This window comes from Lepidochelys olivacea (genome assembly GCF_965140295.1).
Source record: "Lepidochelys olivacea isolate rLepOli2 genome assembly, chromosome: 11".
Lineage (NCBI taxonomy): Eukaryota > Metazoa > Chordata > Testudines > Cheloniidae > Lepidochelys > Lepidochelys olivacea.
In genome coordinates this window covers 36,383,302-36,400,644 of record NC_140421.1, presented here as the reverse complement: position 1 = coordinate 36,400,644, position 17,343 = coordinate 36,383,302, and the positions used below count along the sequence as shown (strand labels likewise).

At 36.8% G+C, this 17,343-nt stretch overlaps 1 protein-coding gene across 3 annotated transcripts in view; it reads left to right on the top strand.

The window, feature by feature from the left end:
- The window catches only part of LOC311528424 (sodium channel protein type 2 subunit alpha-like), a 119,281-nt gene that overhangs the window by 54,419 nt on the left and 47,519 nt on the right, over positions 1 to 17,343 (top strand). For all 3 annotated transcript variants that reach the window (XM_084643446.1, XM_084643444.1, XM_084643445.1), the window contains 5 exons: positions 1,338 to 1,470; positions 4,688 to 4,926; positions 10,588 to 10,761; positions 13,415 to 13,771; positions 16,578 to 17,063. In XM_084643446.1, coding sequence (XP_084499572.1) covers positions 1,338 to 1,470; positions 4,688 to 4,926; positions 10,588 to 10,761; positions 13,415 to 13,771; positions 16,578 to 17,063 — 1,389 coding nt within the window. The remainder of the gene's footprint in view (positions 1 to 1,337; positions 1,471 to 4,687; positions 4,927 to 10,587; positions 10,762 to 13,414; positions 13,772 to 16,577; positions 17,064 to 17,343) is intronic.

Below are 17,343 nucleotides of genomic sequence, written 5' to 3'. Positions count from 1 at the left end.
GCTTTAGAATTTACACTCCATACAATGCAGATAAATGCACCATGTAGTGCTCTAAGTGACTTGCCAAAGCCATACAGTGATTTGGTGAGAGAGCAGGAACTGGGATTCATGAATTCCTGACTCCCACTCCTATGTTCAGACCACTGTATCATGTCTCAAGCAAGAGGAGAAGAAAAAATTGTAAAAAAAAAAAAAATAATACACATGCTCAGGAACAGTAGCCTGCTAAAGAATGTTTAAATCAGAGTTTAATATTTATTGCTTTATAAAGGTAACTTGAGATCATATAAAACAGAAAGCAAAAGTCCCAGGCCATCTTATATTATATATCCTAAACATTTATAAACTGGAATGGACTAGGAAAATAAGTGGTGACTTCCATATTTATTGCAACCCTTTTGAAACAGTGAGATTTCGGTGGATGAAAAAACAATTATTATAACTTGATTTTTCCATCACAAGAAATGATTTCATAGAAATTGTGAGATTTCTTAGCAGGATGGGAATGCAACATTTAATAGCACTAGCATCATTAATTCCTTACTACTGTATTTCATTCACCAATACTATCCTTTTAAATACTAATTTCTTTGCCATTGCCACCTTACGACTGGCAAATATGCACATCTTTCAGGAACTTCGGGTAATAGGCTACACCTGCACTTAATTTCTAAAGGTTTCAGAGTAGCAGCTGTGTTAGTCTGTATTCACAAAAAGAAAAGGAGTACTTGTGGCACCTTAGAGACTAACAAATTTATTTGAGCATAAGCTTTCGTGAGCTACAGCTCACTTCATTGGATCCGATAAAGTGAGCTGTAGCTCACGAAAACTTATGCTCAAATAAATTGATCAGTCTCTAAGGTGCCACAAGTACTTAATTTCTAAAGAAATTAATAAGCATTTAGCAAAAAGATACCTGGCAGCAAATTTTAGTTTACTCCCAACATTCATTTAAATTAGCCATTGGCCCCCAACTTCCCAGCACTGCTTGGCAATTTGCTCCTCCTCAAACAACCCCTTCAATGAGAGAACCTGAATCTCTGCTGGAACCTAAAATCTTCCTTCTCCTCTATCTAATCACACTGTGTGTATTTTCATATACCCACTTCCGATTAGCTCACTGCTTGTTGGGCAGTTTGAAATTCCCACCAGACATCTAGGAAACAGCAAAGCTAATCCTAGTGGAGACAGAAACTTGCAGTATGTAAGGAAAGTCTAATATATTGGATAAGAAGCTGTTCATAGCAGACTTTCCTTGAAAGTCATGATAGGATTTGTATATTGTGTTGTTAATAAGTTGCTGAAAATGCTTTAATTCACCAGCATTTCATTTGCAGGGCACCACTACAGAAACAGAAATAAGAAAAAGAAGATTGAGTTCTTATCAAATTTCCATGGAAATGTTGGAAGATTCTACTGCAAGACAAAGAGCAATGAGTATAGCCAGCATACTCACAAACACAATGGAAGGTATGTGACAAATTTCATTTTTATACACATTTCACTGAATTTTTATTAGTTGCTGCACTTAAGACAAGATGTACACAATTTCTCTTGTAATTGTATAATTGGACAGGTGAAGTCTGTATGGCACTGGAAGTACAAAATGAACATTTCCAGTACATGTTCTTAATCATTTAGCCTGATTTACCCTAAGCCTCCTATGATATTAATCCTAATCTATATTTTTTTATATATTGGCTCCAGTCTAGAACAGAGTAGAAGAAACAAAATAAACACTGTTCGGGAAATATTCCCCTGTGAGGAGAAAGAAAGAGAATTTCTCTTAGTGCAGTCACTGAAAGGGAGACCAGGTCCAAAGGGTAACAGCCATCCAAGGGCAGATGACTAATTATGTCTTTTTTTTTTAAGCTGCAAAAGGAGAAAGACCATTCCATGATACTAGCATTTATGATGAAGTGGTAGAGGCCAAAGCTGATACCGCAGAACGGGATTTCTTTCTAAAACATCAGGTCAATAGGAGATTAAAGCAAACCTTCATAGAAACTATCATTACATATTAATAATTTGGGATAATAACAAGGATAATAACAGGGATGTGTTATGCATGGTCCTTACCCAAAGTCCTTACCTTAAAGTCCAAGGACAGACAGACAAGTATGGAAAGTGAACAACAATCCATGTCTTTTGGTTAAAAAAAACCCCTATAATAATTGGCTCCCTCCAACCCTATACATCCACTGCTTCTCTTGAGTTACAACGGAGGGATGCAGACAAAAATATAAATAACGTTTCATAAAAACCTCATATATTGCGAGTTCCTTCCATAAAATATTTATTCACAAAAACTAGAAGAATGAAAGGTGATTTGGAAACATGATGAAAACTGAATATACTGGAACTTCATTCACAAAGCATAACATTTTGACTTGCTCTAAAGATCTATCGTGATACCTTTTGGCACACTGTTACTGATTAATATGTGTAGGAAATTTTTTAACAGCAATTCTAAAAAGTCAGACAAAGCCTATTTAATTTCCTTTTGAATGTGTATTTGACCTCAAACTTTAAAGAAAATGTATAAACAAAATTTACAAAGTACTCTTCAAATTCATTTGTGAAAAGTGAAAATTTCAACAGATTTTTTTAAAATGAGTCACTTTCTCATTTCTCAGAGAAGCAAATCAATCCAAGCTTAATTATAATCAAAGATGAAGGTGTACATTACTTATCCTCTTGTAAAAATAGTTCCAATGCATTTTTACAAATCTCAGATCACAGTAGAGTCTTCCTTTCTACTAGATTTGATATCAGTTGAGTCCATACAAATTTGACTGATTTATACAAGAGGTTAGTACAACTTTGCCAATGTCTCTAAATGAAGCACTATGTGTAGATGGGTCAGTTTGCTTCCCATTATTCAAAATTCTGGGCCAGTTCTGCTGTCACCTATGGGAGCTCTTCTGTCACCTCTTCTTTAGCTGAAGAAGACTCTCACTGTTTACCTTTCTCTCCCTCTTCCCTTACTAGCAAGGACAGGCAGAAACATCAGATAGATCTGAGCTTATGTCATCCTGATAGCTCCTTTGTAGCCTCAAAGGCTGTGGTTTTTCAACCTCTGGAAGATGGCTAGGGAAACCCTGTCTTCCTTGTCCTCCCAATCATTCTCTCTGAAAGCCCATTTTCCATCCCAGTTCAGGGTCACTGTCAGTGACTGGGATGTGGGTGTTTGGGACTAGTGGTTAGAGTAGGTATCAGTAGCCAGAAATTGCAGCCCAAGGTCAGTCAGAGGCCACAGCCAAGGGTCAGGAGCCAGGAGATGGAACCAAAGTTCAGAGCCGAAGTCAGGAACCAGAGTGAAGGGTGAGAACTGGAACTAACACAACCAGGAGCAAATGCTTTGAACAGTCGCTGAACTGGTGCTCAGCTTAAGAGCTGGTTGGCTGACTCCTCCAACTGATCATGTGGTGTAGCCAATTATGCAGACTACTATAGACCCGCTGCACTCGTTAGGTTACCTGGAGACTGGCTCTGCTGGAGGTCCGGATTCCTAACAATAATCCTCCCCCATCAGCATTCTGACTAGCTAAACATTCAGAAATTTGGTTATTCCACCCAACCAACTTGTTCTATCTTACTGCAGGAAGATCTTCACGACCAATATTTATACAGAATTTTGGAAATTGCTCACCACCTACTGATGCCCTTTGCAATGCACACATTCAGACGCAACTTCTACTAAACAGTGCATGGACATTTTGCGGGGGGAGGAGGGAAAAGGGGTAGGGGGCTGCTTTTCACTAAGCTAACTTCTTAACTTAAACCAGAATATCTCCATGTTCCTTCTGTTCCATCCCCAAACATCCCATCAAGGTTTGATTTCTCACACGGATGTTCATCCTTGCAATCAAACCTTATTTAGAGGCAATTTGGCTTCTGGAAATCTGACCTTTATGATGATGTCAAACGTAAGGAAAAATAGGAATCAGATATTCCCAACAGAGGACACAGGCTTACATAATAGATCTGCTTCTTAATTGATAGATTTATTGTAGGTATATGAGAAGACAACTTGTCCTACTAAAACTGAGTGGGGGAAGGGGTTGTGTTTGTCTTAACCCACATACTGCATTTTTAAAAACAAAACAAAACAGTGGTTTGAGTCAGTGGTGGATTAGCCACTGGGCCAAGAGGCCCCAGACAATTGGGGGGCCCCAGAAAAAGGGTGCCCTTGTGCCCCGACTTGCTCCTCCTGGTGTTCCTGCTGGGGAGCAGGGTTGGGGTGCAGGGCTTGCTGGGGAGTGCCCGGGGAGGGGACTGCAGGCAGAAAGGGTGGGGAGGGGCCCAGACTTGCTCTGGCCCAGGGCCCCACAAAACCATAATCCTCTATTGATTTGAGTAAAGAATGAGAGTATCCCTTACATTGCAGTATGTGAAAGTAGTGGTTTAGTATTGTTTATTGTACTAGTGAATATGTCTTTAGTCGAGAAAATAGTGTACTACACAGCTAATGTGAAAGCAGCAGTATCATTGTGCTTATAAAGATGCTCATTTGGAAATGTGTGTATTTAGTGTACAAATCACATATGACTAATTCTTTCATATAGTATATTTTAGCTGCACATAAACCTTTGGGATATTTTTTTAATTTTAAACTAAGCACTTCTAGTGGCTCTGTTAGGAAAATTGTTGGTTTTATAAGTTAATGTTACACATTATTTTCCAGAGCTCGAAGAATCCAGACACAAATGTCCACCGTGCTGGTACAGATTTGCAAACACCTTCTTGATCTGGGACTGCTGGAGCCCATGGTTAAAAGTAAAACATATAGTCAATTTGGTTGTGATGGATCCATTTGTTGATCTTGCTATTACTATCTGCATTGTTCTCAACACATTGTTTATGGCCATGGAACACTACCCAATGACAGAACAGTTCAGCAGTGTGCTGACTGTGGGAAACCTGGTAAGTGGGTTGTAATGTAGCATGTAGTGGATAAAAATGAATTTTCCTAAAAGAAAGCATATATACAGCATTCATTAGATAGATTAGATAGATAAAAACTTGTTTTAATTTCATTCCAGACAACCTTTTGTAAGCAGGTTAAAAAGTGTACACTGGACTCTCACAGATAAGAGTGGCCTCTTTCATTGACGCCACCGTTACACCGGATTTTTACAGGAGCATGATCAGGCCCATAATCTTGAGTTGTAATGTAATCATTGAATATTGTTTGACAGCATAATCTTCAGTTTAGGTAAATTGCTTGACAGATTCTTTGAAGCCTATCTTAGAGTTTGTCTTTTTTAGCTGCTAGATGATGATTTAATTCTCTCCCGTTGGTGCTGACACTCTTTGCATAGAAAATATTTTTTTAATGTCAGAAATCTAATAAAATATTCCACTATCAGAATACTCTTTGAATTGTCTTCAGTTACTTTTATATGAAAGTACTAATTCTGGAATAAAGAAAAGGAGTACTTGTGGCACCTTAGAGACTAACAATTTTATTTGAGCATAAGCTTTCGTGAGCTACAGCTCACTTCATCGGACGCATTCAGTGGAAAATACAGTGGGGAGATTTATATACATAGAGAACATGAAACAATGGGTGTTACCATACACACTGTAACGAGAGCGATCACTTAAGGTGAGCTATTACCGGCGGGGGGGCGGGGGAGGAGAGTGGGAGACCTTTTGTAGTGATAATCAAGGTGGGCCATTTCCAGCAGTTGACAAGAACGTCTGAGGAACAGTGGGGGTGGGGTGGGGAATAAACATGAGGAAATAGTTTACTTTGTGTAATGATCCATCCATTCCCAGTCTTTATTCAAGCCTAAGTTAATTGTATCCAGTTTGCAAATTAATTCCAATTCAGCAGTCTCTCGTTGGAGTCTGTTTTTGAAGTTTTTTTGTTGAAGAATTGCAACTTTTAGGTCTGTAATCGAGTGACCAAAGAGATTGAAATGTTCTCCGACTGGTTTTTGAATGTTATAATTCTTGACGTCTGATTTGTGTCCATTTATTCTTTTACGTAGAGACTGTCCAGTTTGGCCAGTGTACATGGCAGAGGGACATTGCTGGCACATGATGGCATATATCACATTGGTAGATGTGCAGGTGAACAAGCCTCTGATAATGTGGCTGATGTGATTAGGCCCTATGATGGTGTCCCCTGAATAGATATGTGGACACAGCTGGCAACGGACTTTGTTGCAAGGATAGGTTCCTGGGTCAGTGCTTCTGTTGTGTGGCGTGTGGTTGCTGGTGAGTATTTGCTTCAGGTTGGGGGGCTGTCTGTAAGCAAGGACTGGCCTGTCTTCCAAGATCTGTGAGAGTGATGGGTCATCCTTCAGGATAGGTTGTAGATTCTTGATGATGCATTGGAGAGGTTTTAGTTTAGCAAGTGGTGATTTGTTATTTTCTTTGTTGGTACTGTCCTGTAGTAGGTGACTTATGGGTACTCTTCTGGCTCTGTCAATCTGTTTCTTCACTTCAGCAGGTGGGTATTGTGGTTATAAGAATGCTTGATAGAGATCTTGTAGGTGTTTGTCTCTGTCTGAGGGGTTGGAGCAAATGCAGTCGTATCGTAGAGCTTGGCTGTAGACAATGGATCGTGTGGTGTGGTCTGGATGAAAGCTGGAGGCATGTAGGTAGGAATAGCGGTCAGTAGGTTTCCGGTGTAGGGTGGTGTTTATGTGACCATCGCTTATTAGCACCATAATGTCCAGGAAGTGGATCTCTTGTGTGGACTGGTCCAGGCTGAGGTTGATGGTGGGATGGAAATTGTTGAAATCATGGTGGAATTCCTCAAGGGCTTCTTTTCCATGGGTCCAGATGATGAAGATGTCATCAATGTAGCGCAAGTAGAGTAGGGGTGTTAGGGGACAAGAGCTGAGGAAGCGTTGTTCTAAGTCAGCCATAAAAATGTTGGCATACTGTGGGGCCATGCGGGTACCCATAGTAGTGCCACTGATTTGCAAACTAAGGTGCCACAAGTACTCCTTTTCTTTTTGCGAATACAGACTAACACGGCTGCTACTCTGAAACCTGTAATTCTGGAATGGCATTCCTCTTGCTACTAACATGCCAGTGCCACTTTAGGGAACTGGAAAAATACTCACCAAACGGGAAGATTATATTTTATTGCATATCAGAAAGTGCTCAAGTGTTTGTAAATTTACTAACAATATCAATAGAAAAACTGGGTACCATTTAAAGCTGGAATTTGAAACTAGACATTTCAGAACAAAAAACAAATATTTTTTAAATTTCTCGTGAACTGGAATTTCCAAGAAAAAAAATCAGTTTCAGAAAATCTTCATTTTGGAATTCTGCAATTTTATTTAGAATTTTATTTTATTCTCTCTTCTCCCATAAAATTTTTTATATTATTTTTACATTATTTCATAACATTGTGTGCTAACTGACGTGTCATAACATGAAATAATTGTGGAAATAGTCTATATTTTTTTTATTTTCAAAATCATTTAGGGCAGCTTCTTCTTACTAGTGACTGAAACATTTTATCTTTTCTACATCAAAAGGTCACTCAAATCAGTACTAAATAACAGCTGCCCTTAATGATGTTTAAAATAAAATTAAAATAAAACAATAGAATAGAATATTTTAACCATTATTTTGTGTCATGTCAGTAGCAGTCGGAGTGCTGACATGGTATGAAATAATATAAAAATAAAATAAAAATGAAAAACATTTAACATAAAATTTTGGAATTCTGAAACACATTTGCAGAAGTCTCAGAATGGACATTTGTGTGCAAATGTTCATAAAAGTAAACACATTTTACTAAATGTTCTGATTTAGACAAAAATGGCATTTTCCATCAAAAATTCCTACCAGTTCTAGTGCCGTCATTTTTGTAATCCAGATGAAATGTGGTATGGTATTGTAGCATTGATACTAATACTGTATTGGACAAATCACTATAAAGAATAACTAAGTACATTTGACAGTTGTGTGTGCAGAAGGGTTGTGTCAATTTTACATATTTATCTACATACACTGTTAAAACCTCACCCATAGGCTTGGGACTATACACGCTTGCCTTTTTGAATAGTAAGACCTGCCAACTTTGTTGTTTGTGAGTATATATATCTGTATATATACACACTCTCTCTGTCTCTCTCCTGTCTCATCCACTCCACTTGCCATTTTCGTGCTTAATTGCAAGAATTCTTTGTCTGCGAACAGGATTCTTGTAAATTTTTAATCCCTTGTCAGTGCACAAGATTGCAGAAAGTATGGATAGGAGAGGGATGGAATGAGATACACAGACTCATGCCATATGCACGCCTGAGAACCAAAATCAGCCAAGTGCCCTGATTATTATTGCTGGGTTTTAAGCAGTCTAGCTTCTATTCGTATTGAACACTGATTTAGTAGGGCTGACATATAGCTCTGTAAGAAGATGTTTTAAAGAAAAGATACATTTTCTGTAGCCTTTACATTTTAGCAGTGACCCTTTAAAACAGTACATTAATAAAATATAAAAACACAGAAAATTAAAATAACAGTCTGAGATGCTCTTCTATAAAATAGGGTTTCCTTCCTCCTGCAGCAACTGAAATAACTCATATTTTCCTTGTATTCATTACATATTCCAGAATATTCTTTCCCAAGATATTATAGTCTGTCTCTGAAAAGATTAATTTAGGCCCCTCTCACTCCAGCCATTTGCCAATCCAAGGTCCTGCTTTCCACCTTCTCTCCCCTCCCCCATTTTGAGTTCCTGATTTCCTTTCTCTGCATGTTAACAAGAAGTAGGCTTTGCACTATCCATTCTAATAATTCATTAACCTAAATTAAGGGTAGGTGCATGCAGAGAGTGTCCTCTCTACTGGTTTCAATTAAATCCTCAGTTCCTCATTTGGTAGTTTGCATCCAAAGAATATTTTATTATTTGTTGATATCATATTCTATTGTTAGGGGATTGATTATGATATGGCAAACAGAAGATTGTGCTCTTGCAGTATGGTTATGAGAAGGAAGAAATAGTTATGAAATGTAATGATTCACTTTCTGTACAATTTATTAGTCATTTTGAATTAAGAACAACCAGTAATTATCAGAAAAGGTAGATTAATTTCAGCTAAAATGTTCTATTTCCATTGGTTTTGATGGTGCAGCAAAAGCTCAAGAAAAATTATTTGTTGGTGATGGGTATGTGTGTTTGGGAAGAAAGACTTTTTAAAATTTGTTTTTCATTTACTACCTTAATCCCTTGACCCCAATTGTAACTGTTCTGCAGAGTTGTCTCCCTTTTCCTCTGATTATGTTGTAATCGCCGTTAAATCTTGTCTAACTGTATAGTTTTGTTATTTTTGAAAAGTAGTATTTGTAAAAAATGTTGATATATACCATTTGACTGTGATTAATGTTTTAATGGTGTTTCAGGTACTGTACTCCCAATTCTGAAATTCCCAAATTTAAGTCCAGTCACCCAGAGCATCATAGTTGCATAGAGGTTTGAAAAAAGTCAGTCCTGCTGCCATAAAATTAACTATTGTGGGAGTGAGAGAAAGTGGGTTGAAGGAACTGCACAATCACAGTGTGGTGGCAGAATGCACAATTCCTGCTTCCGCAGATAACTAGGAAAATCCTGGACACACTTCTGTGGTATTTCAGAACACTTGGACGTATCTGGCACTACATAGTTTGCTTCAGAATCACTAGGGCTTTACATGCTGCTTATCGGTATTTAGTGCAGAAGAGATTTAGGGGTGAAACCCCCGGCCCCACTAAAATCAATGGGGTTCTGCCATTTAAGCCTTGGTCCCTTCAAATATTTTGAACCACATTTTCCCATATGAATGTGGAGCTCATGGAAGATGCTACATTGGATGGAACCCTCTCTTTATCCACAGAACAGGTACAGCCCAGACAGAGCAAGCTTCTCTGTCCTATTCCACCTCCATACTTCAGTTCTGACCTGAAGGAACCACATTTAGGGGAAAGTTATCTCAGATTCTCTCTCCTCTGAGACTGCCAGCAAGGATGCAAATTACTGTCAATTCTTGTGTTATTTTTATTTGATGTATCCTGTAGGAAATGGAGTGAAAGCACCAACTTATAAAACATAAGTTACTAAATAAATGCCAGAAGGTAAAGTCTTTCAGTCACTGATTTTAATTACTGAATATTACTGTGTGAAAATATTAAGGAACTATGTAGATATATAACAGTTATAGACTGAGGGTGACTGGCTGGTGGGCTTTGCCCACAGACTCAGGGCCTAAGTGCCATATTTGGGGTCTGGAAGGAATTTTACTCTCAGTCAAACTGCCAGAGATTCTGGGAAGGTTTTGCCTTCCTCTGCAGCACTGGGCATGGGTCACTTGCAGGTTTAAACTCTCTGTAACTTGAATTTTTTAAATCATGATTTGAGGACTTAAGTAACTCAGCCAGAAGTTATGGGTCTATTACAGGAATAGGTGGGTGAGGTTCTGTGGCCTGTAATGTGCAGAAGATCGTTTTAGATGATCGTGATGGTCCCTTCTGGCCTTAAAGTCTATGAGTCTACAGCTGGATTGTAAAAATTTGCTCAAATACATTTATTAACAAACTTCCAGTAAATTAGACTAATTGATTACATTTTGCATTTAGGTATTTACTGGGATCTTCACAGCAGAAATGGTTTTAAAGATAATTGCCATGGACCCTTATTATTATTTCCAAGAAGGCTGGAATATTTTTGATGGTATTATTGTCAGCCTTAGTTTAATGGAACTTGGTCTTGCAAATGTTGAAGGATTATCAGTTCTCCGATCATTCAGATTGGTAAATATATTAATAAATAACATTTACACGGGTTTTTTATTGACAGGTCCTAAATATATTTATAATTCAGCCACAGTATGTTTATATGGCACATTCAGAAAACTTCTTTTTTCACTGCATGCACAATGTGATGTGGAATAGTACTGGTGGAAGAATGATTGTGAATTCTTAATTTTTAAAATCAGGTCCAATAGTAATAAATCTGTTTTTTTAACACAAGGTTCAGGTAACATGTACAAAACCCTTATATTTTAATCTCATTTTTATATTTTCTTATTAAAATCCACTGATGGATAACTGATGAAATTAAGAGAGAGAGATACTATCACATTTTCAATTTTTTGTCAATAATTTAATCTAATTTATCAAGGGAGAGAGCAAAACATGGTACTTTTCAAGTCTTTTTATCAACGGTATAGCAAATGATGGAGTGATGAAAGATATTATTAGAGATATGATCAGAGTGTAAGATATAGGCATGTAAATTATAAGGCAGTATCATATGTCTTATATATTTATATACGTATATAGAATATATACATAGATGTTTATGAATGTACCTTATCCATCTGTCTTCCCCCAATCCAATACATTTATTAAAAGCTAGTTAAGGTTGTGCAAACACATAATTACTAATACAACCATAAAAAATACACAAAATCATCAAAGTCCTGACCTGACCCCGGCCTCCCAAACATTTTGCCTTCTCTCTATTTCCTCACCTCCATTCACCATTTGTAATATATTTGCTTCAATGGGAAAAGGATGGAGCAAGAGAGGACAAAATGTAGCAATAATTACCATTAGATGTAACACAATACCATATCAAAGTACTGACTTTACCATGGCATCACCTAAATTAAGAATGTATGTTTCAGTGAAATATTTATATGGTACCACTGTAAATGTTTGCTTTTTTAACATCACCCTATAACCAACTTCATGTGTTTACAGGCCAGCATACATATAGTTACTGGAGCCACAATAGGCACTATTAAAAAGTCAACTTTTTTCAGTTGTTACCACATATAGTTTCTGAAAAACTGTAATACTTCCCAATACTAAGAATAGGAAATAACCAACTAGCTTAGGTTTTTTTATGGCATCCACTGCTGTGGCATCTAGCAACTTCAAATGCAACATTACGTTTACTGACAAAAAATGTTTTGTTTTGTTTTTTAAATGGAGATCACTTTATCACTATCAAAATATTGCTTTAAAATTTGTCCACTGTTAATTAAGACTAGATCGTTCCTTTAAGACCCACCTTGCAGGACAGCATGTTGAGGACAGCGTGGAACTGCTGCAGGTTGAGCACTGCATCTGATGTGGGGAAGTGTAAACTACTGTAAGGAGTGTAGCATATTCCTCTCCGTTCAGGAGTTCAAATGGAAAACAACTCCACACTCCCTCACAAAAGGCCCCACCCACCCTCCTGTGTGAGTTGCCAAAATGAGATGCTGTCCACAGCAGTTTGTGCAGATATTAAAAATAGGTTTGTGTGTGCTCACTGATTTGACTCCTCTTGGTGGGGTTCACATGCCTTGCCAGGCTTTACGAGGCTCTTTGGGCTTGATTGAGGGAGAGGAGAAAGTGCTGACTATCTACCATACGCCCTCCACTCTTGGTACCATAATGCGCTGTCCCTCACAACAGATTGTACAGATTTTAATATTATGATCCTTCCTCTATCTTTCCACTTGCTTTCAAGAGCAGTGAATAGTTTACAATGTGAACCTTTAAATTAGCATAATTGGGTTTCTAAACTGACACCTCAGTAAAATGAACAAGGTAGGTCACACCTCTCAGAATGATTGTTTCAAGATCACCCCCTGAATGAAAGTTCACCAAAAAACCCGCGCTCAGGGAGAACAGATTCCAGAGGTGGGAACCTTCTGCTAAGAACGTTTTTAGGTGCTTGGCTTGGATTATTTAATCCTATGATCAAACAGGATATGTTACCTAGTGTACTGTAGTAGATCCAAGTCCATTTAGGGTTTACCAATACCTTGAATGACATCAAAAGGGGAAAGGTTGTCAGTGTAGTCCATGGAGTATCAGTGCTGTAAATTCAAAATGACTCAGACACCATTAGAGATGAACTAATGCATTACACAATAGTTTAAGCTTCTGGGTTCTTTTCATGAGTAGCCACATGGAGGATACACTGCAGTAAACTAACCAAATGTAACCCCAATTCAATTTTTTCACATTAAATATGGAATTTCCCTTCCCATTCACTGGCCCATGTGTTTCTCAATCTGCATGTAATCCATTAGACTTTCCTAAATCTTTGTGAAAATTTTAACTATCTCAACTTTATCAGCTGAAGTATTATTTACACATTTAAAATATCAACTTCTAGCTCTCTTTACAAGTATTATTACAAGCCATATTCTCACATCCTAGTTTCTATAGTTCATTTTAAAAGATATTTTTATATTTTCTAAACTTTAATGGGAACAGGCCATATAGGTTCTGCATTACAAATATAGTGTAGACTGCATCCACAGCAAATTTGGCTAAATGGCATCTAAATTTGTAAAATGAAATATTTTACAATACAGAACTTTTTATAAATAGAGATGCAAGACACACATTCAGAGTTTCATTTTAATTAGTACTAAAATGCTCCTTTGCTCTTGTTTTTCAGCTCCGAGTATTCAAGTTGGCAAAATCGTGGCCAACACTGAATATGCTGATAAAGATTATTGGTAACTCAGTGGGGGCTTTGGGAAATTTGACCTTGGTGCTGGCCATCATTGTCTTCATTTTCGCTGTGGTTGGTATGCAGCTGTTTGGTAAAAGCTACAAAGACTGTGTCTGCAAGATTGCTACAGACTGTGTACTTCCACGCTGGCACATGCATGACTTTTTCCACTCTTTTTTGATTGTATTCCGAGTGCTGTGTGGAGAATGGATAGAGACTATGTGGGACTGTATGGAGGTTGCAGGCCAAGCCATGTGCCTTATTGTTTTCATGCTGGTCATGGTCATTGGAAACCTTGTGGTATGTAATTTTTCAGATATTCATTTTCTGGCAAAAAAGCATATAGAACACTTAACAAATAAAGGTTTTCCAAGCTTACTTTGTAAAAACCTCTGTTTGGCTTAGACTACATGCCCATCCAGAGGAGAGAGAGGGAGGAACAGCCCCCCACCCTACCCTTACACTGAAGTGTGGAGTCCCCTGAGCTTGGGTCCAGGTGTGCAGGAGTAAGCAGATACTGCACATCCACTTATTCCCATGCATGGAGTGAGTGAGCAGCAAATAATTAACTCAGAGGTGTTGTCTGAGTCACAGTGTCTCCCACAAAGTTGAAGCTAGACAAATTTAGACCAGTAATAAGGCATACATTTTTAACAGTGAGGATAATTAATCACTGGAATAATTTACCCAGGGTCGTGGTGTATTCTCTCTCACTGGCCATTTTTAAATCAATACTTAATGTTTTTCTAAGAAATATGCTCTAGGAATTATTTGGGGGAGATTATATGGCCTGTGTTATACAGGAGGTCAGACTAGATGACCACAATGGTTCCTTCTGACCTTGGAATCTATTAATCTGGTTTTGTGCTGTGTATGCTGCACTACCCCTTGCTCAGAGTTGTGTATGAAGACATAATCTAGCCCCCTGTGACTCTGTCAGCTGTTATCCCCTTTTTGTCCCTGTACTAGAAAATAAATGCTCCAAAGAACACTAGAGTGTCCTTATAAACACAAGGCTCTTGCGTGGATTATATAAGATTTTTACCGGACAACTGTGATTCTAGCTTAAATTAATAAAAAAATACACTCACAATTAAATTTAATAAATCATTCAGTTGTGCTTAATTATGTAGTACATGTCAGATTCAGACGGTTAACTTTAGGTACCTAAGTAGGTCTATAAGTTTTCAAAGTTCAGCCATTGTTACTTTTTGGAGATATATATTATAAAACAAACTTCCAGAGCAAGATGCATTTGCACCCACTATGTGCCTGTAAAACTTCTATTTTAAAATTACACCATTTGTGGAGTCCTCTAAAATTGCTTTAAACTATTTTCATGACAAACTAGAAGAATAAAAATGACATAATGATTAGCTGTATTTTCAGAACAGAATTTGCATCCAAGCTGACAGCTAGAGTGCCAAGTTTTTGCCCAATGTAAATTAAATTGGCCAATTTAGAACTTTTGAAAAAAAATATGTTTCTAACTGGGAAGCAGTGTTTAAGATAAGAGTCTACTGCTTTTTTATTTTAGTTTTAAGTTTCTTTTTATCGTCTATTTTTGTAACATACTTTGAGTTAATTGAAAATAAAATGTCCTTTTTTGTTGATATTTTCATCCTTTTTTGGACATGTATTTTATTGCATATATTAAAGAAAGAGAGAGCTTCCACAGCAATCAACATGGCTACTGCCATTTATTTCTCTGACTTAGCAACCTCATCATTAGGTCATATTTGAGCCTGATCCCACATTTCTTTGTGCCCAATATTTCTGTGACTTCAGTGAAGCTTTGAATTTGCAAGATCTGAAGACTTGGCCCTTTAGTTTAGTAGAAGAGAAAGGAGAAGTCTGGCACATTTGCACATGAGGAAAGTTTGATCACATCAGAATTACAGTGATTGGTTTTTTTAGTTTGTTTGACATCTGTCCTGGATTTACACTCCGACTGACAGCCCAGTGTTTTTCTTAAATTTTTTGGACACTTGTTCATTAGGAAATAGACTGAGATTATAACTAGTCAGCCATCAGATGACAGCTTCTGCTCCTAAATTTGAAAGTGAGAATACCTCATGACCTTTAAACTATCCAAACCACTGCTTTTAAAAGGGTACTCTAGTGAGAAAGTGTACACCAGATTATTTGGTATATATCTATTTAGATATAGACATATAGATGTATAATTGTCTATTGCTATGAACATTTAAAAGAAAATAGCCCGATCTTATGGAAGACTTTGGTAAAATAAAATAATATAAATGTTTTGTCCTTTTGTGTACCATCTGCTAGCCTAAAGTATAAATAATAAACCATATTCCTCAGAGCAGTATTGATACTAGCCTCATTAATGTTTCTGGTGAACAAACAAAGAAGGCCATTGTAATATCAAATTCCTATAGAAAAAGAGAGGAAATGAGTGTGTGCTAAATGGAAAGATGAGCAAAACTGGAAGATACAATAATTTTATTTTTTGTTTGTTAAGTAGTATTCTAAGCAATGGGAGTATTGTAGGATTTAATAAAGATTGTTAACCTTTCTATATAGTTATTAAGCCATCCTACAGAATTTAACTGAAAATTACATTCCTGCTAGAAATATCTTAAGAATGGTTAGGCAATCTAAGGAGGACATAATTTTACCATTAAATTATGTCGTTTTTTACAATAATTTCTATAGAATCCTATCCTATCTTTGTTAAATTCTACCAGATCTTTCAGAAGGGCTTGAACAGTGTTCTCTCAACAATCTGGTTGACACAGCCACCCAGGACTTTTTAAAGCTATTTTTAAATGAATAACATTGTCTTGAGATGTTTAGAATCCAAGAACAGCAGCAATATGTTAGTATGTGAGAATTTTGGAAGCTGAACTGATTTATTTTCATTATGTGAGTAAAGATGAACAGCACACGATAAAAAATGACATTTTTGTAAAACTCTTTCATGTTTATTAGTGTTTGTTATTTGATTATCCAAAATAAATTAAATAAGTCTCTTTTTTAAAACAAATAGTGTGTATAATTTTTAATTAGATAGTGTCCTTTAAAAATACTAATTTCTTATATACACATATATATTATACAGCTATGTTTTCTCATCTTTTAGGTATTGAACCTGTTTCTGGCCTTGCTACTGAGTTCATTTAGTTCAGATAACCTTGCTGCTACAGATGATGATAATGAAATGAACAATCTCCAGATTGCCGTTGCAAGGATTCAGAAGGGAATAGATTATGTGAAAAAAAAATTACGGGAATTCGTCCAAAAAGCCTTTGTTAGAAAGCAAAAAGCATTAGAGGAAATCAAAGCATTTGAAGATCTAAACAACAAGAAAGACAGCTGCATTTCCAACCATACTGTCATTGAAATAAGCAAAGATCTTAATTGTCTTAGAGATGGGAATGGAACTACCAGTGGTGTAGGAACAGGCAGCAGTGTGGAAAAATATGTAGTTGATGAAAATGATTATATGTCTTTCATAAACAATCCGGGCCTTACTGTGACAGTACCTATGGCTATTGGAGAATCAGATTTTGAAAATTTAAACACAGAAGAGTTTAGCAGTGAGTCGGATATAGAAGAAAGCAAAGAGGTAGGACTTTTTATATATGAAAAATAAGTAATTATGCACTTATTTATTCATTATTTAATTTTATTTTCAGTACTGTTTAATAAATCTCTTCCTGTATTGTATAAAAATACTATACATTTAGAGTAATGTGTATGATAATTTGGCACTGATCTACCTAATGGTGCATCAGGATTCCTTAGATGCTGCATTTTTACTGTCAGTCTGGAAAATAGTTTACATATTAGCTTACTTATTACAGCAGTTGTGTGATTTATAAATATGGCATTTCTTTCAGGTTTTA